Source organism: Cervus canadensis, chromosome 5 (assembly GCF_019320065.1).
Source record: "Cervus canadensis isolate Bull #8, Minnesota chromosome 5, ASM1932006v1, whole genome shotgun sequence".
NCBI classification, from domain to species: domain Eukaryota; kingdom Metazoa; phylum Chordata; class Mammalia; order Artiodactyla; family Cervidae; genus Cervus; species Cervus canadensis.
The window spans coordinates 5,201,580-5,227,851 of NC_057390.1; the positions used below are offsets into that span (position 1 = coordinate 5,201,580).

Sequence of the window (26,272 nt, forward strand, 5' to 3'; positions counted from 1 at the left end):
CAGATTTCCCCAGCAGGTGCCCTTAATTAGGTTGACAATTAGGCAGCAGTTCATTAGAATGGGGGTGGGGGTAAGACCTAAAGCCCAGCCAGCCCAGGCTGTTCTGGGAGGAGCTGGGACTGGCCCTGAGCACTCACCAGCAGAGATCCTTTGGAGCCTCAATTATGTATTGATCACTATCAATAGATAATCCACATGTGGTCCCCAAACAATGCAGAGGTGATGGAACTCAATAGAATGGTCTTGAAGGTGGGCTTCTGAGGAACCCATCATGACCCATCTGGCCCTAGGGTGCTCAACCAGTGCTCAGCCCAGACTGTGTGGAGGGGTCAAGCCCACTGACCCCGGCCATATTCATGCTGTGTAACCTGACTGACCTCTCCTAATTGGGAACATCCACTGTGATGCCTTAAGTTCCTCTCAAACAGAATGTGATCTTGTGTGCTGGCTAAGTCGCCTCAGTCGTGTCCGACTCTTTGTGACCCCATGGACTGCAGCCCGCTAGGCTACCTCTGTCTTTGGATTTCCTGGGCAAGAATACTGGAGTGGGTAACCATTCCCTTCTGCATCTTTTCCTATAGATGCAATAGAAAGAAAGGAAAAGAAAGAAGGGAAAAACAAAATTTCTCCTTGTGATGAGAACTCTTGGATTTGCTCTCTTAACAACTTTCCCGTGCATGGTACGCCACGTTAGCCACAGTCACCATATTGCACCTAAACCCTTGGTACTTATCTGTTCTCTTTTTAACCACAGCCGCAGGTGGTGGTCTTGGCCAGGCGTTGGAGCCAGGCTGGCACTCAGCGCGCAGAGCTGAGCGCCGGGCGGGCTGAGGGCACCTGTTACAAGAGCGGAGGGGGCTGCGGGCCCTAGAAGTCGCGGAAGGCGCGCAGAGAACGCGCGGGCGGGGGGCGCGTGGAGACGAGCGCGCACGCACACGCGCGCGGAGTCGCCGGGGGCGAGGAGAGGAGGGTTTGCGGAAGCCTCCGTCCGGGGAGGTGTCGCCGCGGTCCTGCACCGGGCGGGGCTGTCTCAGCTGCCAGAAGCCCGCCGTGCCGGCCCCGCCCTGCGCCCGCCGCGGGCGGTGGAACGCCGCCCCCAGACTCGCTTGGCCTGCGGCGAAGGAAACGGCCGCGCTCCCGCCGGCGGGACCCGGGCAGTGAGCTTCCTCCAGGCCTCGCCGTCGCCGCAGCCCCGCGGTCATGAGCCCCGAGCGGTCCCGCCACCCTGTCGCGGCTGCGGCTGCGGGGAGCCGCCGGCACAGCGCGTGGACGAGGGCGACGAGGTCTTCCGCGCGGGCGAGTACGACACGGCGGCCGAGCTCTTCCGCTCGGCGCTGGCCGGCCTGGCGCAGCCCGACCGCGACCTGTGCCTGCGGCTGGGGGACGCGCTGGCCCGCGCTGGCCGCCTCCCCGAGTGCCTGGGGGCGCTGCGGCCGGACGAGCTGGGGGAACCGACGGCCAGCCTGGCGCGCGCCCTGGGCCCGCGCGAACTGCGGGAAAGCCCGCTCCGCGCCCCCGGGGAGGCCCCCCGGGACCTGCTGGGCTTCCCGCGCTGCCCGCGGCTGCTGCACAAGCCAGTGACGCTGCCGTGCGGCCTCACCGTGTGCGGGCGCTGCGCCGAGCCGGGTCAGCGTGGTGCTGAGCGGCCTGCTGGAGAAGTGCTTCCCGGGCGCGCAGGCTGGCGGGCCAGGCGCGGAACCTGCAGCGCCAGCGGCAGCCCGAAGCCGCGCTGGCCGGGTGTCACCAAGCCCTGGACCTGGCTAAGTGGGCGCGGGCGCAGGGCCGCTTGCCCGCGCACCTGTTGAGCCGCAGGCCGGTGCCGGGAGAACTTGCTTTCTGGAGGTGGTGAAGAGCAGAGGCCAGGTGCACCCGCGGGCGGTCTTTTCCAGGACCTCCGCGGCATTGCTGAACCGTCTTGTGAGGCCAAGACTGCTTTTTTCACCCTGTCTTAGGAGTGAAGGGGTGGAGGTATAGTGAAGGGTTTTCGGTGGTCGTGCAGGGAAATGCAGATGGCTCACGCTCAGGGGCAGGGCGCAGAAGAGAGCCGTGTGGTGGGGCCGGGTCTGCTTTGGGGATTCAGCTGGTGAATCCAGGAAGGATGCTCTTACACTGCAGTCAGGCTCTGACCTCCCTCCTCTCTCCAAGGCCGTTAGGTGTTGTTACGGTGTAATTAGCTTTTCAGGTGGTTATATACCCCCTGGAGGAGGAAATGGCAGCCCACTCCGGTATTTTTGCCTGGAAAACCCCATGGAAGGAGGAGTGTGGCGGGCTACAGTCCCTGGGGTCGCAGGGTTAGACAGGACTTAGCGACTACACCATCACCATCACATTACATAGGTACATAGATGCCCAAACTTTAATTAAATTTCTTAGTATTTTGAATCCAGCTATGTAGTAAGAGTTAAGGTCAAGAGGGGAGACTTATCTCTGAAATGTAAGGGTAATTCAACATTAGCATCAGTGTGATGCACTGTAATACCAGGGGAGAGACATACTACATGTAACATACCCGCATGTTATAATGCCCTTATAAGAAACTAGGAATAAGAGGCAGCTTAACCTAATTTGATAAATATTCTCTCTCAGAAGATTTTAGCAAACATACTTCATGTTAAAACATTGGACACTTTTTTTTTTAATTCAAGAATAAGAGAAAAATGTTCACTATCACCGCTGTTGTTGCCAGGTCAAAGGAAACAGTACAAATACTAGAATACAAGAGTCCGCTATTTTTTTTAATCAGGTGTGATTATTTAGAGCATTCCAGAGAATCAACTTGTAGCAAAGTGGGAACAAGATGGAAATTTCCATTTTCACGGAGATTTTCAGTAGGTATATTTCCCAAGCTCAGAATATATTTCCAGCAGCATTTTCTTTCTCTCTCTCTCTCTTTTTGGTTTGTTTTGTATTTCCAAAAGTCTCTAAAGATTTCTGTGTTTCAGAATGCATTTAACTGTGCCCTTGAGGCACTTTAACCTGGTATTGGATTGGAAAGGATTAATCTGCAATTATGTTCAGTATAGACTGACTACAGAGGCTAATATCATGAGACAAATATAATAGAATTCTGTGAACACCTTCCAGGCATTGAAATACTCAACTAAAATCTACATGTTTGGGACTTCCCTGGTGGTCCAATGGTTAACACTCCACATTTCCAATTCCGGGGCCTTGGGTTCAATACCTGGTGGGGGAACTACCCATGTAGTTTTTTGGTGGCCAAAAAACAACACATAAAATAGAAGCAGTATTGTAACAAATTCAATGAAGGCTTTAAAGATGGTCCACGTCAAAAAAAAAATTTTAAGTAAAATCATGTTTGTGGACTGACATCAGTATTGCATAGTACCTGTAAGCATTTTCAAAGATGAATATGTAAAATTTCACTATAGATCAGGTGGTGAACATTTTCAGTTGATTTTTATGACAGGGGACCCTAACTCTGAACCTGAATTGAGAAAATTTTACCTTCTGGAAGAGAATTGCGTTTTTCTAATTGTGTATGTGTGTGCTCAAGTCATGTCTGACTCTTTGTGACCCCATGGACCTATATTACAAAAATATTTTGAATTTTATTAACAAATAAGTTATAAAAATTTGTTTTCTGCCTTGTTATATAAATACCTGTGTATCCTCGAGTTAACCTCTTGTCCTGCAAAGTGTAAAGTATTTAATACCTGGCCTTTTACAGAAAAAAAAGTTGCTGATCTCTGTTGTAGCTAGTCAATGTCTTTTTAAAAATTCAGCTTTTTCTTGTTTGACTTTCCATTCCTGCTGTCCCTTTCCCCTTTGCCCCCTTTTGCCCCTGTCATGCCCTTCTCTATATTATACACTTGTAGCAATAACACATTTATGAGCAATGCCTGCTCACCATGTCTTGATACAGTTATCTTTTTGCATGAGTTCTTTTATGCATGTTTTCCCAGTTAACTGTGTAAACTAAGAAGGTATAGAGTAGGGTTTGGAAAGCACCAAGTACTTACTTTGAGGAAAAGGTCAAGCTCAAGGATTTTGAGCAAGCTGAAAACATGTGTGAAGTGGAGAGATGAGAACACATCTTAGGTGCCCCGAATATTTATCAATCAACTAAAAGGCACACTTCAGCCCTGTTTCAGAGATCCTACCATGAGTATGGGTAGAGTGAATTATGTCCAGCAGCGTAAGATATAGCTGTAATGGTTCTGCTTTCATGAGCTCTGACTTTGTCATATTTCCATGGTACCCTGCCTTCTCTGCAATCCCATACACTGCCACTAGTCTCTTGGCTTCTGTGTAGCTGGACTTAGGTCCTTGGTAGCATATGAGTAATTCTCAAGATCTCTTCTGTTTGAAGAATCTAGGGAAAAGATTTTTTTCCCTTCTTTTCCCACTTAAGAGAACATATTATGAGAACAATTATGGTCATGAATCTGCACCCACTCAGTTGTATAGAAAAACAAATTATGTTTTACTATTCTGTTTTTAAGTGCAAGTTTCCTTGTGTACTTAAAATTACTCTGAATCTTTTATTTTTATATGCCTAGTTATAACATTAAGATGGCTCAGCGTTTACTCAGTGGAAATTATGTTGTAGCTAGTGTGTGTGTAGCAGTCTGTTTTCTTGATGCATTTTGAGATATCACTCATTCTCTTTTCTGATTGCCTGAGAGAAGCCATGTAAAATATACTTACCAAACTACGAAACTCTACATATGATTTGAGAGGAAGTTATTTATTTTACCTTTTTTTAAATTGGAGGACAGTTGCTTTACAACGTTGTGATGGTTTCTGCAATACATCGGTGCAAACCAGTCATAATTATAAAAATGTTCCCTCTGTCTTGCGCCTCCTGCCTCCATCCCTCCTCTAGGTCATCACGGAGTGTCAGGCTGGGCTCCTGTGTTACACAGCAGTTTCCTGCTGGTTATTTGTTTTTCATATGATATTGTATATATGTCAATGCTTTTTTCTCAATTTCTCCTAGCCTCTCTTTTCGCTACTGTGTCCACAAGTCCATTCTCTACATCTGTGTCTCCATTTCTTCTCTGTAAATAGGTTCATCAGTACTATTTTTCTAGATTCCATATATATGCATTAATATATTTGTTTTTCTCTTTCTGACTTTCTTTACTCTGTATAACAGGCTCTAGGTTTATCCGTCTCATTACAACTGAGTCAAATTCATTCCTTTTTATGGCTGAGTAATATTCCATTGTATATATGTGCCACAACTTCTTTATCCATTCATCTGTCAGTGAACATTTAGATTGCTTCCATGTCCTGGCTATTGTGAATAGTGCTGCGGAGAACATTGGGATACATGTGTCTTTTTTAAAAAATTTATTTGTGCTGGGTCTTAGTTGTAGCATGTGGGATCTTCGATCTTCCTTGCAGCATGTGGGATCTCTTTTTTTTTTTTTTTTTAAAGTTGTGGCTTGTGATCTGGTTCCCAGGCCAGGGATGGAACCCGGGCCCCCTGTATTGGGAGCTTGGAGTCTCAGCCCCTGGACCACCAGGGTTCTACACATGTCTTTATGAACTGTAGTTTCCTAATTGTCTGTGATAGCTCAGTTGGTAAAGAATCCACCTGCAATGCAGGAGACCTAGCTTCTATCCCTGGGTTGGGAAGATCCTCTGGAGAAGGGAAAGGCTACCCACTCCAGGATTCTGGCCTGGAGAATTCCATGGACTATACAGTCCATGGGGTCGCTAAGAGTCGGACACGACTGAATGACTTTCACACAATCATATAAACATTCATATAAATACTCACACAAAAGGAAATCTTGAAAGTGACAAAAAAACAATCACAAGGAGTCACACAGAGTTGGACATGACTGAGTGACTTCCACTTTCACTTTCATGGTAGTTTTCTTCCTGATTTGTTAAAGAATCTCCATACCCTTCTCCACAGTGGCTGTTTACATTCCCACCAACAAAGTAGGCTTACCTTTATGTTCGTTTTCTAATTTAATCTTTTTAATCGCTTAAAGATAATTTTTTAAAATGCAGTCATGTTTGTTTATTTCCATCCCTAATGTCTTTCAGCTCCTGGTGATAATTCATTATTGCTGCTGCAAGCAGAGTTGTGTTTATCCATGAAGAACTGTGAGCAGGCTCTGCAGGATGCTGGTGAAGTTTGTCAGAATGAACCTCTCTTGCCTAAGGTATTTGTATGGGTCGGCTTTGGAGATAATAAATGTAAATTTATGGAATGTTCTTAATAAATTATTAAATAAGACTATTGTGATCAGGCAGCTATAGACAGTATACATTTCTCTCAGTTTATAGGTAGTCTAAATGTTGCAATCCAGTTCATAATAATCCAGCGCAGTTGAAAAGACCAAGTTTCCAACTGGATCTAGATAAGAAACACTAGTTTAGATTACTCTTAGTAGATGATTAACTGAATAATATGCCTTATGCACTGAATAAACATGTAAACAAAATAAGAGAACTGTATAAATTTGTGAGTTAAATGTTTAAGATGACGGTTTAAATAGGAAGATCATGTAATAATCATGACCAGCAGTAGAGCCCTAACATACACGGTGAATATAGGCAATGTTAGTAAAAGGGTGAGCTTTGTATGTATTCTGGAATAATTTTAATCTCTGTGTCTTAGCTGGGAAGTTCCGATATCTCTTTCTCTGTGATACAAATTAAGGTTGGCTGACCTAACAATGATAGCTTAAATTGTCCTTGAGAAGATTTGTAAGCCAAAGAATAAAAGGTGTAGCTTTTTTCATGAATCTTTGAATTTTAAACCCCTTAAGAGATTTTAAAGTTTTAAAGAACTTGTGATGAGATAAACACCTATAGCATTCTCTATTTAATAATTAAGATATTTTTCCTCCCGCCGTATTACTTTCTAATTACATTTGTTTTAGAAACACTGAAGAAACATTAACCCAGGCTAATAGACAATATGTAGCCTGTTCTCCCTTTTTCCTTTATTTTATCTATCCAGTCATCCATCCATTCAGTCATCTATTCATCTATCCAACCATCCATCCATCCATCCAGTCTTCCATCCATTTAGTCATCCATCCATCCAGTCATCCAATCATCCATCCATCCAGTCATCCAATCATTCATCCATCCATTCATCCATCCAGTCATCCATCCATCTATCTAGTCATCCATTCATCCAACTGTCCATCTATCCAGTCATCCACCCAGTCATCCATCCATCCATCCATCCATCCATCCATCCATCTATCCAGTCATCCATTCATCCACCCATCTATCCAGTCATCCACCCATCCATTCATCCATCCATCCATTCATCCATCCATCCATTCATCTGGTCATTCATTCATCCATCCATCCGTCTGTCCATCCATCCATCCAGTCAGACATTCATCCATCCATCCATCTATCCAGTCATCCATCCACCCATCTATATTGTCATCCACCCAGTCATTCATCTACCCAGTCATCCATCTGCCCAGTTATCCATCCATCCAGTCATCCATCCACCCATCTATATTGTCATCCACCAAGTCATCCATCCATCCATCCATCCATTCAGTCATCCATCCATCCATCTATCCAGTCATCCATTCATCCAGTCATCCATCCATCCATATATCCAGTATCCATCCATCCACTCAGTCATCCATCCATCCAGTCATCTTAGAATCTAACTGATTCAGTGTCAGAGGAAACCTGCTGAAAGTAGTTCATCTTTCTTAAATATGAGCGAAGAACTGAGGACCAACAAAAAAAAAACTCAACAGCGCAAGAAGAGAAAGATTAAATGATGGAAACTGCCAGGGTCCAGCCCCAGCAGGATCCAGGGGAACCCTCAGGATGAACGGCGTCGGCGAATGAGAGAGAGAGAGAAAGAAAGAAAGAGAAAGAGACCAGACGGGAGTGTGCAGCAGAGTCTGGCAGTTGCTTTATTTTTCACCGTACCCTTTATACCCTAAGCTGGTACATTTCTAAGGGGGAGATAAGCACACAGACTTAGTTTAACATTACATCAGCTTGTCCTCCACGAAACCAGGTGTGCTCTGTATATTTTTGTTTATGAGAGTCTTTTCCATAGATTTTTTGTACATTATCTTCTGGCCTTGAGGTTAGCAGAAAACAGAAAAGTGGCAGTCTCATGGTACAGCAAGTTGCAACATAATAGAAATACAATCCTGTTAACATAAAAGTCAGTCTATTTGCAGAAGTTCTCAGCTAAATTTATCTAAAAAGTTTAACACACAAAGACTCTGTGGCTCTGGTGAGGCAGCCCCTGTTTAGCACTCCTGGTTAAAATTAACAATTATCTTATTGTTTTTACACTAGGGCTAAACTCTTATTTTACTAGATCTCCAGCTATATTAACAATAGTTTCCACTGTACAACCTCAGCACATTAACATCAATCAAACGTTGATCCAATAACCATGTTTAAAACAATATGTTTTGTATTCTCTAATAGGGCTTCCTCACCCCCCAAAGGGCTCTGTGCCTATTAGGGCCTTTTTTAATGGTTAATCTCTATGTATAATATCTTTTGGCTTTCAGGCCTGTTGACAATTTATGGCTTGCACCTGGTATAACTTTAAGCAACCTCAGTAGCCGACCCTGTCTTTTTTGTGGTAAATCTATTTTCTTTCTATTAGGTGTCATCTTCATGGGAACTAGATAGGATTACATTTTTACAGAACAGAAATGCAAAGGATTGCAAAAACAGCAGATATAGCACAAAACAGGCTCTTAGTCTAAAAGTTAACTACCTGCAAGAAGTCACCAGCTAATCTCTATCTAAAGTATTTTTTATTAGGCACATTTGTGGCTATTTTATTTGTGGAGCCTTTCTTACCCCGTGGAGGGACCTATGCTTAATAGTTTCTTTTGTTAGCGTATTGTGCTTAGGATGTTTAGAACAATCATGAGCATTTTTTGCAATGGAAGCACATATTTATCAAACAAGCCAGAATGCCAGCAAAAGGGTTTGAACTGAAGCATTTCCTTCATCCCTGGCCCCTTCACAGGGTACCAGTGTCCAGGAGATTTATTAATTAGAGTTTTAAGTTGGTCTTTATTCAGTGAAAGAGGAACAGGAGAGCTCTCGGCAGGCAACACAAGAATCCGCAGCAGGGCAAACAAGAACAACAGCAGGAAAGGGGGGAGGATACAGAGTGGGGTAGAGGCCGAGGCCAACCTGGAGGGTCCCTTATATCCCGGACGGCTTTGCCTGTCCGGTATTTTCTTCATGACCTCATCATGGGTGGGATCTCCCATAATGGCTCCCGGCAGGAAACAACTGACTCCAATGGAAATATAACACGTGAACTAGTCAAACAAACAAATCACAATATATAGTGATTTGAGAAAATATTGCATCCATAAAGCAAAAACAAAATGCTGTTGGGAAATACTGATCCATGTTGTGTTCTGTTCATTTCTGTTGTGGTACTTTGTATGTTAACACTTTGTGATAGTTACTTCTATCGTGTGTGTCTGTTCCCACAAGACCGTATGCACCTTGAAGACAGGAACATGGTAGTGACCTCTGATTACTGAGTGAGTTAAAGGGCCAGACATCCAATTCTCTCTTGCACCTGCTTTGGGATCAGACTCCAAGTGTGGACTCTGGTGTTCTGATCGTGGATCATACTTGTGGGACATTCAGGTTTGCCTGCTTTATAACGTGGTTGATCTGAAGCCATCCTCCGTGGGCTTGTGTTTATTCTATTTGATATGAAAATAAAACAGTTCCAGTGATTTTTTTCAGGGCTGTTTGTACGCAAGTGTATCATCACACTGTTTTTTTCAAATGTTTGTCTTTGGATGCATCCAGGGGCATCATGTGAAAGCCCAGGCTCTCTCTGGCCTGGGAAGAAGTAAGGAGACGTTGAAGGAGTTTCTCTATTGCCTTGCTCTAAATCCTGAATGTAACTCAGTGAAGAAAGAAGCCCAGAAGGTGTGATTCCCCTTCAATGACTTGCTTCTTTGAGTCTTACCTTCTGCCTTTGTGTTCAGGCTGAGTAGCTCCTTTGTGTAAAATAAGCGAGGAATGTAGCTCTGAATATTCATGACAGTGTGATTTAAAATGCACAGTGATAATGATGAGTTCACGCATTTGATAACCTTCATTTATGAATAATGCAGCACGTCTCATGAGTCAGGAGCACATATATCTCACCTCTGCTGCATTAATGACAGGTATCAGTGAGACAAGGTTAATGTGTGACCCTGGGGATGCAAGGTGATTTATCCTGGGGTTTGTAATTCAAATGTTATAGTTTGTGCAGGAGCCACATAAAAGACATTGTGATATATGCAAAATATATCAATTCAGCTACATAGGTTGACTTGAAATTTTCAGCAAAGCTTCTCCAACAAGATGCAGAAATACCTGCTCTTTTATGCAGATCTTTAGCCTAATCTTATTAGAGGTCATCAAGTCACTTGGTGTAAGGACCTACCCTGTTAAAAAAGCTTGTATGGTAGTTACACAGCCTAAGCATTTCCAGTGACCATGAGTTCTTGTTTTTACATTTTCTGTGAATCTTTTAGGTTTGTTATGTATTTTTCAAAAGTGTTTTAAAAAATGCTTTTTTCCTCTTGGCAGTTTTGTAGGTACTGTGTGAGGTGTTTTTCCCAGCTTCAGAAAATATGCCTCAGAATTTAACATCTTCCACCCAAACATACTGTTGAACACGAGATTAAAGGCTCACTGTCAGAGCTGTGTGACCAGCCAGGGTCCTGTGGAGGACGGTGGCAGTGCAGGAAGGTCTAAGGTGGGAAGTGCACGTATTTGTCAATATTCTCTCTCTTTTTTTTTTCTTTTTTAAATTTAGCTGCGTAAGGTCTCAGTTGCAGCATGCAGGATCTCTTGTTGCAGCACACGGATTCCCCAGCTGTGGCTCTTGGGCTTTGCTGCTCCAGGGAATGTGGGGTCTTAGTGTCCTGACCAGGGGTGGACTCACGTCACCCGCATTGAGAGGTGGCTTCTTTAACTACTGAACCACCAGGGACGTCACTGTCGTAATTATCTCCATTAAGCTCAATGTAGTTTTGAACATTTACAAGTTATTCAGATGTTGCTGTTCCGTTAGCTAGTACTTCTCAAGACCAGTACTGGCTTCTCCTCTTGAGAGTTAAAACTTTCAAAGGTTGTTGGTGGAAGTACTGAAAATCACTGAAGATTGATGGGGCTTCCCTAGTAGTCCAGTGGCTAAGACTCTGTGCCTGCAATGCAGAGAGCCTGGGTTTGATCCCTGGTCAGGGAACTAGGTGTCACATGCTGCAACTAGAGATTCCACATGCAACTAAGACTGGTGCAGCCAAGTAAATAAATAAAATATTTTTTTAAAAAATCACTGAAGATTGAAAGAAACTTCTAGAACATTCCAAAACACCCCAAACCTCAGGAGACTTGAAATTATTTTGTCTTAGAGAAAAGAAAGCACAGGGATAATTTGGATATATGAATACAGGTGTTCAGTTGCTCCCTCAAGAAGAAATTATCCTTATATTTTACCATGAAAACTGTACAGTTCATCTCAACAATTAATAGATGAAACCCATTATGAAAGAAGAGTGTAAGCCTTCTTTTTTTCCAAAGGTTCCCAAGAAAGGCTATTGCCTGAACTTTTTTTCTTACGCTATGATGTCTTTAGTATTCAGGATTCTTTGTTCCTACTTTATCAGAATCCATCTGAGAAACCTGATGTGTTTAGAAATAACAGTTCCTCAGTTTTACATTTCATACTGGGCTTACACTGTGAAGAGGATCAGGAGGTGTTAGACGACATCCTTCCAACGGAGCCCAGCACTGGTTTAAAGAGACAGTTTCCGAGTGACTCAGAGGATGCACACGATGTGAACGCCGCTGGGAAAATTCCCAAGAAAGGTCAGTAGGCTGGTTGTCATGGAGTATGTGACTGTAGAGTGATAGCCTGTTGGCTGATGCTTAATATACTTAAAAAATTTTTTTATATAGGAGTTTAAGATGAATAATGAAATGAATATATCACCTTTCAGACTATAGGCCAGTTTCAGTGGTTACTTCTATAAAGACTTCATAGCCAAAAAAAGCAGAGAAATTTAGGTATAACTTTAACTTTTATTCATGGCTTATAGCTAAATAATGGCTATATACAGTCAGGCTTCAGTACATGTGGATTCAACTGACCATGGGTCAAAAATATTTGGGAAAAAAATTTCAGAAAGTGCCAAAAAGCAAAACTTGCTTTTACCCTGTGTAGCAACTATTTACATAACATTTACATATATTGCTATAAGTATTATTAGTAATCTGGAGATGATTTAAGGTATAGGCATGCCTCATTTATTGTGCTTTGCAGATTATTATTATTATTATTAACAGATTCAAAGTTTGTGGCAAACCTGTATTGTCAGGAAATGGTTAGCCCATTTACAATACATTATTTTTAATTAGGGCTTCCCTGGTGGCTCAGATGGTAAAGAATCTGCCTGTAATGCGGGAGACCAAGGTTCCATCCCTGGGTTCAGAAGATGCCCTGGAGAAGGGAATGGTTACTCACTCCAGTACTCTTGCCTGGAGAATTCCATGGACAGAGGAGCCTGGCGGGCTATATAGTCCATGGGGTCACAAAGAGTCAGACACGACTGAGCGACTAACACTATTTTTGATTAACATATGTGCATTGTTTTTTAGGCATAATGCTACTGCACACTTAGTGGACCACAGTAGAGTGTAAACATAAGGTTTTTTTTTAATTCTGTTTGCTCTTTTAATATCATTTTTTCGCAGTGTCAAGGAAGTGGTTAACATGGTATACTTCATGAGGTAGCAGTACATTCTTAACACAGTTGGCCCAGGGGTTCATTTGGGAAATCTTAAGCCCTGACTTGGCAGCTATTAAATTCCAAGTTTGTGCTTGAACAGGTGACTGAAAGAAGAACGATATGACCAACAGCACATAAGCTTTTATTAATAAAGCAAAAAACACCAACCGTTTTTTTCTTCCTTGCATTTTAAATCTGACCATATGCCAGAGAAATTGTTCTTTATGAGAACTTAGATGAGAACTGTCAATAAGCCAGTTCTGTCAAAAATGGCACACTGGAATATCTAATAAAGTTAGGTAAATGAAATTAAGAAGAGAACAAATCAAATATTAAAAATCTCAGGAACTGCTCCTTCCAATATCAGGGGCCTCCTTTAATAGTCCTCAGTGTAGCTCACTAGCAATCATCAAAATAGTTCAACCATACTGCACAACTCCCAAAGGAAAAAACTGAGGGAACTCATGGGTAATCTTCACAGCCTCATTGTAAAGCCCAAGATCAAAAGGATGATTATCTTCTCTAAACTGGACATAAGATGCACACATAATGGTTGCCTTGGCTGTCACTCTTCCAATTACTTCCACGATTCCAGAGATGTCTTCATCAAGAGGCTCCATCAACTCAATAGTTCCATTTTTTCCCTCACCATCTGAAAGAGTAAAAACATTTTCCCAGTGGGATGAATCTTCTCCAGCCTCCCTACGAAGCAGACCGGCTGGTCGATGAACTGAGCTAGCATGCAGGCGTTGATGCGCGCCTTGGGCGACTCCATCACGTCCACCATGATTGCAGCGCAAGGCGGGCAGCCGGCGGGACCTAAGGTGTTTTTTTAAACTTTATTTATTTTTGTCTGTGCCGGGTCCTTGCTGCTGCTCGCGAGCTCCCTCTAGTGTGGAGGGTGAGGGCTACTCTAGTCGCAGTGCTCAGACTCCTCACTGCGGCGGCTGCTCTTGTGGCAGAGCAGGGCTCTAGGTGCTCGGGCTTCAGTAGGTGCAGCTCCCGGGCTCGGCAGTCGCGGCTCCGGGCTCGTTAGCCGCGGCTCCCGGGCTCTAGAGCACAGGCTCAGTCGTCGTGGTGCGCAGGCTTAGTTTTTCCGTGGCATGTGGGATCTTCCCAGGTCAGTGATCGAACTCAGGCCTCCTGCATTGACAGGTAGATTCTTTAACCCAGAGCCACTAGGGAAGTCCAAATGTAAGTTTTATCTGCACTGAGAAACCAAAAACGATTTGAACGACTCAGTTTATTGCGGTGTTCACTTTATTGCAGTGGACTGGAACTGACCCCGAGATGCCTCTAGGCTGTGCCGTGTGTGGGGGGCCGGTGTGCTTAGGTTATAGGCAAACACCGCACCGTTTTCTGTAAGGGACTCCACCCAGCATCAGGGATCTTGGCGTCCCTGGGGGTCCTGGAACTGTCAAGGACATTTAAAACTCATTTAAATGTGTCCCTGCGTGCATGCTCAGTCGCTTCATTCATGTCCAACTCTTTGTGACCCAGTGGACTGTAGCCCACCAGGCTCCTCTGTCCATGGAATTCTCCAGGCAAGGATACTGTAGTGGGTAGCTCTTCCCTTCTTTAGGGGATCTTCCTGACCCAAGGATTGAACCTGAATCTCCCACACTGTGGGCATATTCTTTACCATCAGGGCCACCAGAGAAGCCTGTAAAACCCTTTAGCCAGAGGAAATACACTTTACTGCTTTCTCTTACCCAGATGTACAAGTGTTAATTATAGCATTTAAATGTTTTCAGAGGCAGACTCCTTACCCCAAAGAAATGTGAACTCTAACACAGGAGAAAGTGAAGAGCTCCCCACAGAGGTGGCTGACTTCGGGTGTGCCCTTTGCATGAGGTGTGGTGACACAGCATCTACACCACTGTGAAAAATCCAGCCTCTCTGAATTTTGTGTCCTAAACGTAATGGGCTTTTAAAAAAATTATTTGTTTTAATTTGAGGATAATTACAATATTGCGATGGTTTTTGCCATCCATCTGTATGAGTTGGCCATAAGTATACCTGTGTCCCCTGCATCCTGAAATCCCCTCCCAACTCCCTCCCACCTCATTCCTCCAGGTTGTCACAGAGCACCAGCTTTGGGTGCCCAGCTTCATGCATCGAACTTCCACTGGTCATGTTTTACATCGATCATGCATATGTTTCAATGCTGTTCTCTCAAATCATCCCACCCATTCCTTCTCCCACTGAGTCCAAAAGTCTGCTCTTTACTTCTGTGTCTCCTAATTGTCAGAGAAATTACATACACCTCAATAACAATTGCTTTATTTTATAAAAACCCGATAAGGAAGATAAATACGGAAAGTGGGTATAAACAGATTCTTTTGAAAGTCTACTGTGGATGTGTCTTGCTGAAAACCCAGATGTTTCTGCAGGTTGCTCTTTGAACCTGTGACTACGCCTTGTGGACACACGATTTGCCTGAAATGCCTCTAACGCTGCCTGGACCACGCCCCACATTGTCCCGTGTGCAAAGAAAAACTTTCAGAAAAAAAAAAAGGAAAACTTTCAGTAGGTGTTTCTCTGGAAGTGACTAATCCGGGCACTTTTTAAATTTGGCCTCCACCTCCTTTCCCTTCACATGCAGCTTTTAATTCCTTGGTCCTTTAGCTCCCATTCTCAGTCCTGACAGTCAGCTCTTTTTGCTTTTGTGTGTGTCGGTATAAGTAGAGAGCAAAGCTAGAGTCAACCCACAAAGTAGGGAAGATTAAATTTCAGTTGAAATTCATAATCTTAAATCTGAGACTTGAAATACCATTAGTCATTTTTGCTGTTCTTCTCCGGTAGCTTCAGCTTTTCACCCTCCAAGGCGATTCTTTGATATTTCTCTTGTCTTCCACCACCTGCTACTCACTCCCTCTCCCTTCCCTGACCTGATTCTCCATGGAGAGTGTAGACGCCAGCAAGCTGGTAACTGCCTCTTCCTTCCTCCAGGCAAACCCTGTCTGCTGAGATGCTTTCCTGGGGGAGGAACAGCCCGCCCCTCCCTCACAGGGCCGACCTTCCATCTCTCTCACCTCAGTCCCTTTTGTCTTCTGAGACCCCAGCTCCCTACGAAAGAGAGCTCTTTTTCCTTAAGCATTGATTACCATAGGGACTTCCTTTCCTGGTGCAGTGGTTAGGACTTAATCTTCCCTTCCGGAGTGTGTGGGCTCCATCCCTGGTTAGGGAGCTAAGATCTGACATGACTTGCAGACAAAAAACCAAAACATAAAACAGAAACAATATTTTTACAAATTCAATAAAGACTTTAAAAATGGTTCACGTCAAAAGTAAATAAAGAAAAATCGTAAAAAGAAAAAAAGGAATTAAATACCAGGCAGTATTATTTAACTTTGTTTTGTCACAGTTGTTGGCAAGCAGAAATTTTAATAGAACTGCTCTGGCTGAAGAATTAATATTTCAGTATTTCTCAGATGAGCTGTCTGACAGAAAGAGAATCTGTGATGAAGAAATGACGGTAAGTCAGTCCTTGTATTCTAGGTACTTCGTGCTGAGTGGAGGTTAAAGAAGAAAATCCTGGCTAACCTCACAGCTCTATCTCAGTTTTTTTCCCCCCTCTTTGGCAGAGAAATTGGCCTCAAAAAAGAAAAAAAAATTAATTGCAAAGAGTTTATGGAATTTAATTGAAGAAGATTGTAAGAAATATTCCAAAAGTGTGTTTTGACAAAATGATATAGCTGCTTTTTATGTCTAAATAAGCAATACTGAATTTTTCAGAACTGAAAAGGCACAGTTCATTAAAAACAGAAGGTGTTTGAAAACAGGCTTTTTTCCCCTCAAAATAGGCTTGACAGTTGTTTTTTTTTCTTTTAAAGTGATTAAAGTTTTGTGTTGTATTGACCTGTGAGTATTGAGATCTTACCATTCTTCTAGTCTTTTTTATTTATTAGTAGAATTCATTACTTTTGACATCTGTCATTTTTGCTTTCATCAGAATTTTTTCTTATTTTTCTTGTGATGTAACCGACGTTTAACACTATACTAGTTTCAAGTGTACAACAGAGTGAGTCGATATTTGTGTCTATGGTGAAATGATCACCATAGTAAATCTAAGTTAACATCTTTCTTCAGACAAAGTTACAATATTTTTATTGTGATAAGAGCTTTTTAAGGCTTATTCTCTTAGCAACTTTTAAATATGCAATACAGGAGTATTAAACTATGGTTGCCATGCTGTGCATTGCATCTCCAGCACTTGTTTATTTTATAACTGGAACTTTGTGCTTTTTGACCCCCTTCACGGATTGCACACACAGATACACACACAGACACACACACAGACACACACACAGACACACACGCCCACTACTGGTAACCCTGACTGTCCTCTGTATCTATGAACTTGGTTTTGTTTGTTTTTAGATGCCATATATAAATGAGATCATACAGTTTCTGTCTTTCTCTGACTTACGTCACTTAGCACTGTGCCCTCAAGGTCATGAGAATGTGTGCATAGTGATCTTAAGCATGTTCTCTCATCAGATTAAATAAGAGGGCTTGCTGAGAACTTTCTCATGCTGTGACTGTTGACTTTCTTCTCCCGCCTAAGGCTTAGGCAAGCCTGAGGGTTTTGTCATTAAGAGAACCTCAGTTGTCACGCCCTTCCGTGTCTGACAGCTCCCACACCTAGTTAACATTCCTCTTACCCCGCAGTCTGACCAGAGATGTGCCCATCTTTGCATGCGCCATGGCCTTCCCCACCGTGCCCTGCCCGCTCCACGTCTTAGAGCCCTGCTATTGGCTTATGATACGAAGATGCATGGAAATGGGCACCAAACGGTTTGGCATGTGTTTATCTGCTGAGCACGTGGAGTAAGAATTATCAGTATTCAAAGAAAAGGTTCTGGGGACTTCCCAGTGGTTGAGACTCCACGCTTCCAATGCAGGGGATAGGGGTTTGATTCCTGGTTGGGGAAATAGGATCCCACATGCTGTGTGGCGGGGCTTCCCTGGTGGCTCAAATCATAAATAATCTGCCTGCAATGTGGAGATCTGGTTTTGATCCCTGGGTTGGCAAGATTCCCCTTGAGAAGGGAACAGCTGCTCACCCCAGTGTTCTTGCCTGGAAAATCCCATGGACAGAGGAGCCTGGTGGTCCAATCCATGGGGTCACAAAGAGTTGGACAGGACTGAGTGACTAACACTATGTAATTGTGAACATGCTGGGTGGTGCAGCCAAAAGATTAAAAAGAGGAGGGGGCTTATAATTAAATGCATCATTTTTCATTTTTCTTGGAGAACAACTTAAGATGATGTTGGTAATCTCTAGTGGCTCCTGTTACAAAATGAAGTATAAGCCTGGGGACATCTGTGTTGTGACTCCACCTTTCATTCTGGTCTTGTCTCCCACGCCTTTGCCTTGAACATCACACCTGCTGATTCTCGGCTGTCTCTCCCACCTGTCCCGCCAGGATCTCGGAGTACGGCTGCATGCTGGAAGTCAAGGACGTCAGGACATTCCCCGACGGCAACTCCGTCGTTGACGTCGCGGGGATCAGCCACTTCCGGGTTTTGATCCACCGTCACAGAGACGGCTACAACACAGCGGACATTGAATACTTGGAAGATGGAAGGGTGAGTAGTCACCTGCAGTGCCAGCTCCGTCTCCTCTCCAGCCGCTCTTTCTGCTCACCTGTGGGCACCGGGCCTCACGGGCCAGAGGGCAGAATGCAGCCAGGTGAACGGCAAGGTCTGGGGCACAGGGAGCTGGTTTGAAGATGATGACTGAGTGTGGTGGCTCTTGGGTTCCTCTTCTGTTTTTGTTGTTGTTTAGTCGCTAAGTTGTGGCCGACTCTTTGCAAACCCATGGACTGCAGCATGCCAGGCTTCCCTGTTCCTCACTATCTCTTGGAAGTCGTCCAAGTTCATGTCCATTGAGTCAGTGATGCCATCCAACCATCTCATCCTCTGTTGTCCCCTTCTCCTCCTGCCTTCAATCTTTCCCAGCATCAGGGTCTCTTTCAATGAGTTGGCTCTTCACATCAGGTGGCCAAAGTATAGGAACTTAAGCTTTAGCATTAGTCCTTCCAAACAGTATTCAAGGTTGCTTTCCTTTAGGATTGACTGGTTTGATCTTGCTGTGCAGGGGACTCTCAAGAGTCTTCTCCAACTCCACAGTTCAAAAGCATCAATTCTTTGGCGCTCAGCCTTCTTTATGGTTCAACTCTCACATCTGTACATGACTGCTGGAAAAACCATAGCTTTGACTATACAGATCTTTGTTGGCAAAATGATATCTTTGCTTTTTAATCAAATAAAGAATGGTTGTAAGTTATAATCTAGTTCCAGAGTCTACCTCAATTTTAGTAAATGCTGTAGTCTTGCAGTCAGGAAGGACCTTAGTGGTTTATTCCCATTTTACAGATGAGGAAGTTGTACCCTAACGTGACTGAGCAACTGGCTAGCATTCCCACATGAGAGGGAGGGAGGAAGCCAGAAGAACCTGGGCCCCTGGCCCCTGCCTGGAGCTGTTTCTGCTCAGTGTTCCTACGTAGGATGGAGCCTTGCTGGGCAGTGAGAGGGGCCCAGGCAGCAGGGTGTGTCCTTCTAAAGCCATAGGATCTCTCCTGGCATCAGGCTCAGATCATGCGTGCACTGTTGCTATAGCGTGTCTTTTGAAATATAGTTTGGGGGCATGGAATACAGGTGTTAAACTGCTGTAACTCTTTGACTTGGACTACCCTGGTGGCTCAGTGGTAAAGAATCCGCCTACCAGTGCAGAAGACAAGGGTTCCATCCCTGGATTGGAAAGATCCCCTGGAGAAGGAAATGGCAAACCCACTCCAGTATTCTTGCCTGGAAAATCCCATAGACAGAGGAGCCTGGTGGGCTATAATCCATGGGTCACAAAGAGTCAGACACGACTAAGCAACTAAATAATAACTCTTTGACTTGATAATTCTGCTTCTGGGAATGTATCCTGAGGCAATGACAGCCCCTTCTCATGCACATATGAAAAAAACCGCTTTGCATAATTACTTAATATTATTTGTGTTATCTTATTAATAAAATACATCTTATGTGAATGGTTGAATAAATTATGGTATATTTCAAATAGAGGATTGCATGTAGCCATTAAAAATGATTCCTGGTAATATCAGATACATCTTTATATCAAGATACTAAGAGGAACATCTGGGTGTTGCTGTTGGACATGGGGTAGACTCAGCCCCACTGTGTAAGAGTGCAGGCTTCTACATGGAGCTTGTGTACCCGAGTGTGCGCTCAGTCCTGTCCCATCTTTGCACCCCACGAACTGTAGCCCGCCAGGCCCCTCTGTCCATGGGATTTCCCAGGCAAGAACACTGGAGTGGGTTGCCATTTCCTTCTCCAGGGGATCTTGCCAACCCAGGGATGGAACCCACATCTCCTAGATTGGCAGGCAGATTCTTCACCAACAGCGCCACCTGTCCATTTATGAAATTCTAATGAATACTGAAGTGCTCAATGCAGGGAATGTGCTCAGCAGACGTGGCCTTGGTCACTGTGTGATGGACACGTAAGTGTGCTAGTGAATCGCTGAAAAGGCTGTCTCTGTTCCTTGACCAGGTGAAAGGCCCAGGGTACGAGGAGCTCGGCATGCTGCCCGACCCAGTGTATCAGCAGCCTGCGTCCCGGCTCGCCTCACTGCAAGCTCCCATGGAAGAGCAGACTTGAAGCCACTTTGGGTTAATGCCGGACAGAGAACCTGAGCCTCGGGCCTGCCGCACGGCTTCTCTCATGGTGCTGACGTTTCCTGCTGCCGTGTGCTGGGACGTCACAGCACCGCGGAGCGTGGCAGCCCTGCCCTGCCGCCTGCTCCGTCCCGGCCGTTTGTGAACCACATCACGTATCAGCAGCCCAGAGAAGCACCTGATAGAGCAGCATGTGCCTTGTGGAGCAAAAGTGATAAATGCTACGTGGAGGTAATGTGTTTTCTGTCAGAAATCAGTTTACTCTGGCTGGCTGTCCTCTTTTGTACTTCTCTCACCAACATCAGCTGGTTTGGTAACTGCCGTCCATCAGCAGGACAGACTCCACATTTTGTACCTAATCCTGCCTTACCCCTAATGAACGGGCGTTGAATAAATGAGAAAATTCTCTGTCATTAATTTAGAAGCTTTCCTAGTCCTCTGTCCCATCTTCACGGGCTTTCTCTCTGCTCCCAGGCATGCTTCAGTGATGCTGTTTTTTTCCTTTTTTTTCTTATTTATTTTTATTGATGTATAGTTGGTTCACAGTGTCGTTAATTTCTGTTATACAGCAAAGTGATTCAGCTATACCTATGTATACATTCTTTTATTAGTGTTCTTTTCCGTTATGGTTTATCATAGGATTTTGTTTGTATTGGAGTATAGTTGCTTTATAATGTTACGCTAGTCTCTGCTGTTCAACAAAGTGAGTCGGCCACGTGTATACATACGTCTCCTTCCTCTCCCCCGGCTTCCCACCCCTCTAGGTCATCACAGATCATGGAGCTGAGCGCCTGTGTTATATAGCACATTCCCACTAGCTACCTATTTTTGCACACAGTAGTGGATATATTTCAATGCTACTGTCTCAGTTTGTCCCTCCCTCTCCTTCCCCCTCTGTGTCCACAATTCTGTTCTCTACCCCTGCTCCTCTATCCCTGCCCCGCAAATAGGTCCATCAGTACCATCTTTCTAGATTTCATGTACATGTGTTAATATATGGTATTTGTTTTTCTCTTTCTGACTGACTTTGCTTTGTATGACAGACTCTAGGTTCAGCCGCATCACTCCAAATGACCCAGTTTTGTACCTCTTATGGATGAGTAACATTCCGTTGTGTTTCAGTGATGAACAGGCTTCAGGTCTGTGAAGCATTGCTAAGTGCAAATAGCTCGTCTCCCCCGCATTTGGATGACAGAGCCAGGAGGGTATGGTGCGGGCTTCTGACTGAGAGCCTGCAGCTCCCCCGGCTGGGCCCACTCACCTGTCCTGGAGACAGGGGAGGGGACAGGGCCAGGTCTCAGCAGGTTTAGGGTCAGATGAAGTGTCTTTGGTATTGTTTCCATCAATTTTCCTTTCTTTTCGTGTTTCTTGGTGGCTTGTATCTTTTACTGTCATGTGAGTTCTGTCTTTGCCAAACCCAGGAAAATGCTTTTGGTCAAAAATCACCCTCAGGCATTCCTCACCCTCTGCTCTATTATAATCTGTGCGCCTTCTCTGTTTTGTAGCTCAGATTCGGAAAGCAAGGTGGTTAGGCTAGCTTGATGACAGTATGAATTATCCTTTTTTTCTAGGTGTTTTTGCTTATTAACCCAAATTTTTCTCTAATTGTAACACACTGCATGATTGTCCTGGATTAAAAACAAAAGAAATTTATTATTGTACAGTTTGGGCTTAGAAATCGCTCACAGGTCTCTCCAGGCTACGATCAAAGTGACGGCAAGACTTGATTCCTTGCTGGAGGCTCTGAAGGGTAGTCCGTTTCCTCCCCTTCTCTGGGCTTGGCCCCTTCCTTCCTCCAGGCCAGCAGTGTTGACCTCTGACCCTTCTTCCATAATTCACACCCCCCTCTGACCACAGCCCAGAGCAGCTCTCTGCTGGAAGGACTTTGTGATGAGGTTGAACCCGCCAGGAACAATTCAGCATCACCTCTGCACCTCTCCAGGTCCCTGACTCACTCACATCTGCAGGGTCCCTGCCGCCGTGTAAGCTGCATAGTCACGGGCTTCGGGAACCAAAAGGTGAACACCTTTGGGAGACCGCCTGTCTTCCCACAGCGGAGGATTTTAGGTCCTATGTGGGAGGTATTTTTATGCTGAAAGTGAAAGTGTTAGTCACTCAGTTGTGTCCAACTCCTTGCATCCCCATGGACTGTAGCCCGCCAGGCTCCTCTGTCCATGGGATTCTCTAGGCAAGAATACTGAGGTGGGTAACCATTCACTTCTCCAGGGGAATCTTCCCTACCCAGGGATCGAACCTGGGTCTCTTCCATTGCAGGCGGATTCTTCACCGTCTGAGCGAGCAGAGAAGCCCCTTTATGCTGAGGCTTTCCCATTAAGCCTGCTACTCAGTTTCTCCCTACTCTGTAAAGTGAGGCGGGAAGAGAGTATGGTGTTTTGTCCAACAGCTGTGCCGTCTTCCCTTGGAGGGGAGGTGGGTGCCTTCTGCACGGTGACCTGGGCTGCCCACCTTGACCTTGGTGCCATTCTTCGTCTCTCACCCTGAGCTAAGGTGAGCCCAGAGCCACCCTCCCTGGTTCCCAGTTTGGATTCTGCTTGCTTCTGGAGTGGGGATGGAGGAGAAGCAGAGAGACCTGGGTATCTTGGTTTCAGTTCTGGGAATATTGAAAACAACTCTGTAGTTACCTTTTACTCAGAGCTCAATCCAGAAGTGCCTGTTTGGTTATGAAATAAAGGCTATCAGGTGGCATAATAATTCATATATATGTTTAATAGTAACTCATTAAATGGGCTTCCCTGGTGGCTCAGTTGGTAAAAGAATATGCCTGCAATGCAGGAGACCTGGGTTTGATCCCTGGGTCAGGAAGATCCCCTGAGAAGGAAATGGCTAACCATTCCAGTATTCTTATCTGGAAAAGTCCATGAACAGAGGAGTCTGGTGGGCTACAGTCCACGAGGTCACAAGAGTCAGACACGACTTAGCAACTAAACCATGATACCACACACACATATATATATATATATTTAACAGTAACTCATATATATATAGCTATTTCATATATATGTATATTTGTCTCATTGACTTTATTATAAGATTTATAACAGTCAAATTTGTACCTACACTGTTTCTTTATAAACATTTTGCTTTGTAGAGCATGTTTAGAAAACAATAACAGAACATTGGAAAGTAGAGATTAAAAATTATGATCGCTTCTTCTAATGGGCCATAGACTTTGAACTAGAGCTTTATTATTATTAATTTGGCTGTGCTTGGTCTTACTAGTTGTGGCATGTGGGATCCAGTGCCCTGACCCGGGATTGAACCCAGGTCGCCTGTATTGGGAGCATGGAGTCTTAGTCACTGAACCACCAGGGGAATCATGAACTAGAGTTTCAAGAGAATAAGAACAACAAATTCATGAAGCGTTTTCCTGTGGAAGATGCGTCTCTTGGCAGGTTCTTCCTTTTGTGAATTAAGTGTGTAACATTTAAGTGTGTAACATACAAGTGAGCTTCGTCGGGGCTTTGCTGGTAGCTCTGCGGTAGAGACTCTGCCTGCCAGTGCCGGAGACACGGGTTCAATCCCCGATCCAGGAAGACCCCACACGCCACAGAGCAGCTAAGCCTGTGCGCCCCAACTATTGAGCCTGTGCTGTAAAGCCTGGAAACTTTGACTGCTGAAGCCTGTGCACCCTACAGCCCGTGCTCCACAAGAGAAGCCACAGCAGTGAGAAGCCCGCGCACTGCAACCAGAGAGTAGTCCCCAGTCTCTGCAACTAGAGGAAAGCCCACACACCAGCAAGACCCAGCCCGGCCAAAAATAAATAAATAAATGATAAAAAGCTTTTTAAAAAGTAAGCTTTGGGCGTTAGGGCTGCATGAATGGGGCAGTAGACCTCAGAGAGAAGGCAGATTTAATTCTTGCTCATGTTGATGAGACAGAAGACCACATTGAGAATAGGCTTGTACTTGAGGTGCTAATTTTGTCTTCCTTTCTTTTGCAGAATAACCCTAGTGGTCCCACGTGGTCCTGGTGGATGCTGGCGGTGTTGCCGTTGGAGCAGAAGGCTCAACTGGCCATACTGGGCATGATCTCGCTGAAGGAGCGCCTGCTTGCCATTAGGCGAATATTAGTCATCATCACGCGTGAGATGAATAGCTGGCAAGAGCTCGTTAATAGCAGGGAGAGAAACAGTTGATTTCTGTCAAGGTTTCTGGAAGGACTTGAGTTTTTATGAGGCGTGCCAGGCACGGACAAGTTAACATCCATCCATCATGCTTTGTAACATGCTTGTTGATAGGGTTCCAGAATGGAACACTTGGCCGATGTTGTCTTCTACTCAGAAGTTAAGTCTGTGCTAGGTGGAATCTGACTCCGTATAAGGTGAGCCTGAAATCTGAATGGATCCCATGGTTGGAAACCAACCTAAACAAATCTCTCTGGAACAGATGCTCCAGTGCTCAGTACACTAAAGATGATTGACGAGTGGTTTAGGTTTTGCCAGAAAGAAGATTGCCTTCCCAGTGAAGTGTCTTGCTCCTCCAGATGGTTACAGCTCACTTGGGTGGGTGGATAGGAAGGAGGACACTGCCCTGTTATCTGGAAGCATATTTCTCAGAGTCCGGGCTAGCTGGAAATATGCTTATTAGGCTTTGTCTGTCACTGTGAAATGGAGGAGTCAAACCGTTGTTCAGTGTGGGGGGTGAAGTTAGTCCTTATCCAAGAAGTAGCATAGAAGCAAATAGAGCTGTGTTTTTGTGTCCTGCAGTAGTTCAAATGTGGTAAATTGCATATTTTAAATAAATGAATATCAAAATATAAGAAGGTGTACCTTCAATATAGAAAGCCTGAAAACAGTGTAGTTGATTTGAGGATATGTATTTGTGTGTATGCACACCCACACAATACAGGATGAATAAAGGGAGCTAAAACTCTACCCATATTGGGATGTTAAGAATACAACCAAAATAGTGCAGAGAACCCCTTGGAAACACAATGTCTTATTAATTCAGTGGGTGTGAAGCATTTAGAAAATGTCATGTTTCTACTCAGATCAGCATTAGATGTTAGACCCATCAGTCAATTTGAGCTCACTGTCCATCCACTGATAGACATTAAAAAGCTGCTATGAATTCAGTATCTATTTATCCCAGGAAAGCATACCAGGACAATATACAAAGAGAGGGAGGTGGGTATGGGATGTAAATATTTAGCAAGTTTTTTTTTTTCCAAACCCAGCCTAAAAATTCTTTTTTTTTTTGTTTAAGTTTTACTATGATCAGACTAGTTAAATACAGTGTATAAATTCCAACCCCCTAGTGCATATTGATGATAGTTGTAATAACCATTTGAACCTGATGTGCTGACTCATCCTCACTGGCCTGAAAGCTGGTATGTTTAGGTGGCTTCTTGGTCTGTGAGGTGGATGTTTTTAATGAAGAGATGATGAAAACCAGACTAGAGAGTTAATCACAGCTTTGAGTTTTGCTTTATTATTCATTCAAGGTATGTGATGTTTGAATTTTAGAAAATGTAGTTAATAATGACCAGTGGTAGTGGGTTCACAATCCATCAAGCATTTTTATTAGAAAGACTTCATAGTCATATTTGTTTTTAGTTGTGGGAGGTTTCAGTGGCTGAAACTCAGTTTCATTATGGAGTGAGCAAATACTAATCTTAACTTAATCACAAAGAGAAAATTTGAAGGTATTTTCCCGTCACTGTTTCCAGTGCCTCACATACTGTGTATCTCAAATCTCATCTTAAACATGGTTTCAAGGCAATTTGGCCAAGTGATTTCTAAAATATGTTACTAATTCATGCATTGACAACGTGTGTGCTCAATCTCTCAGTCATGTCTGA

At 44.2% G+C, this 26,272-nt stretch overlaps 1 protein-coding gene and 1 pseudogene across 1 annotated transcript; one reads left to right on the top strand and one right to left on the bottom strand.

Annotated features, from left to right (window-relative positions):
* Positions 1 to 1,757: 1,757 nt before the first annotated feature.
* Positions 1,758 to 26,272, top strand: LONRF2 (LON peptidase N-terminal domain and ring finger 2). Its single transcript, XM_043467951.1, is given in 14 exon segments — positions 1,758 to 1,917; positions 2,744 to 2,828; positions 6,028 to 6,146; positions 9,781 to 9,903; positions 10,563 to 10,628; positions 10,631 to 10,723; positions 11,637 to 11,838; positions 14,519 to 14,612; positions 15,152 to 15,287; positions 16,126 to 16,244; positions 17,433 to 17,591; positions 18,191 to 18,353; positions 20,328 to 20,477; positions 24,414 to 26,272. Coding segments are annotated over 13 exon segments (1,650 nt in total). The 5' UTR covers positions 1,758 to 1,917; positions 2,744 to 2,797; the 3' UTR covers positions 24,609 to 26,272.
* Positions 13,124 to 13,570, bottom strand: LOC122441417 (annotated as a pseudogene).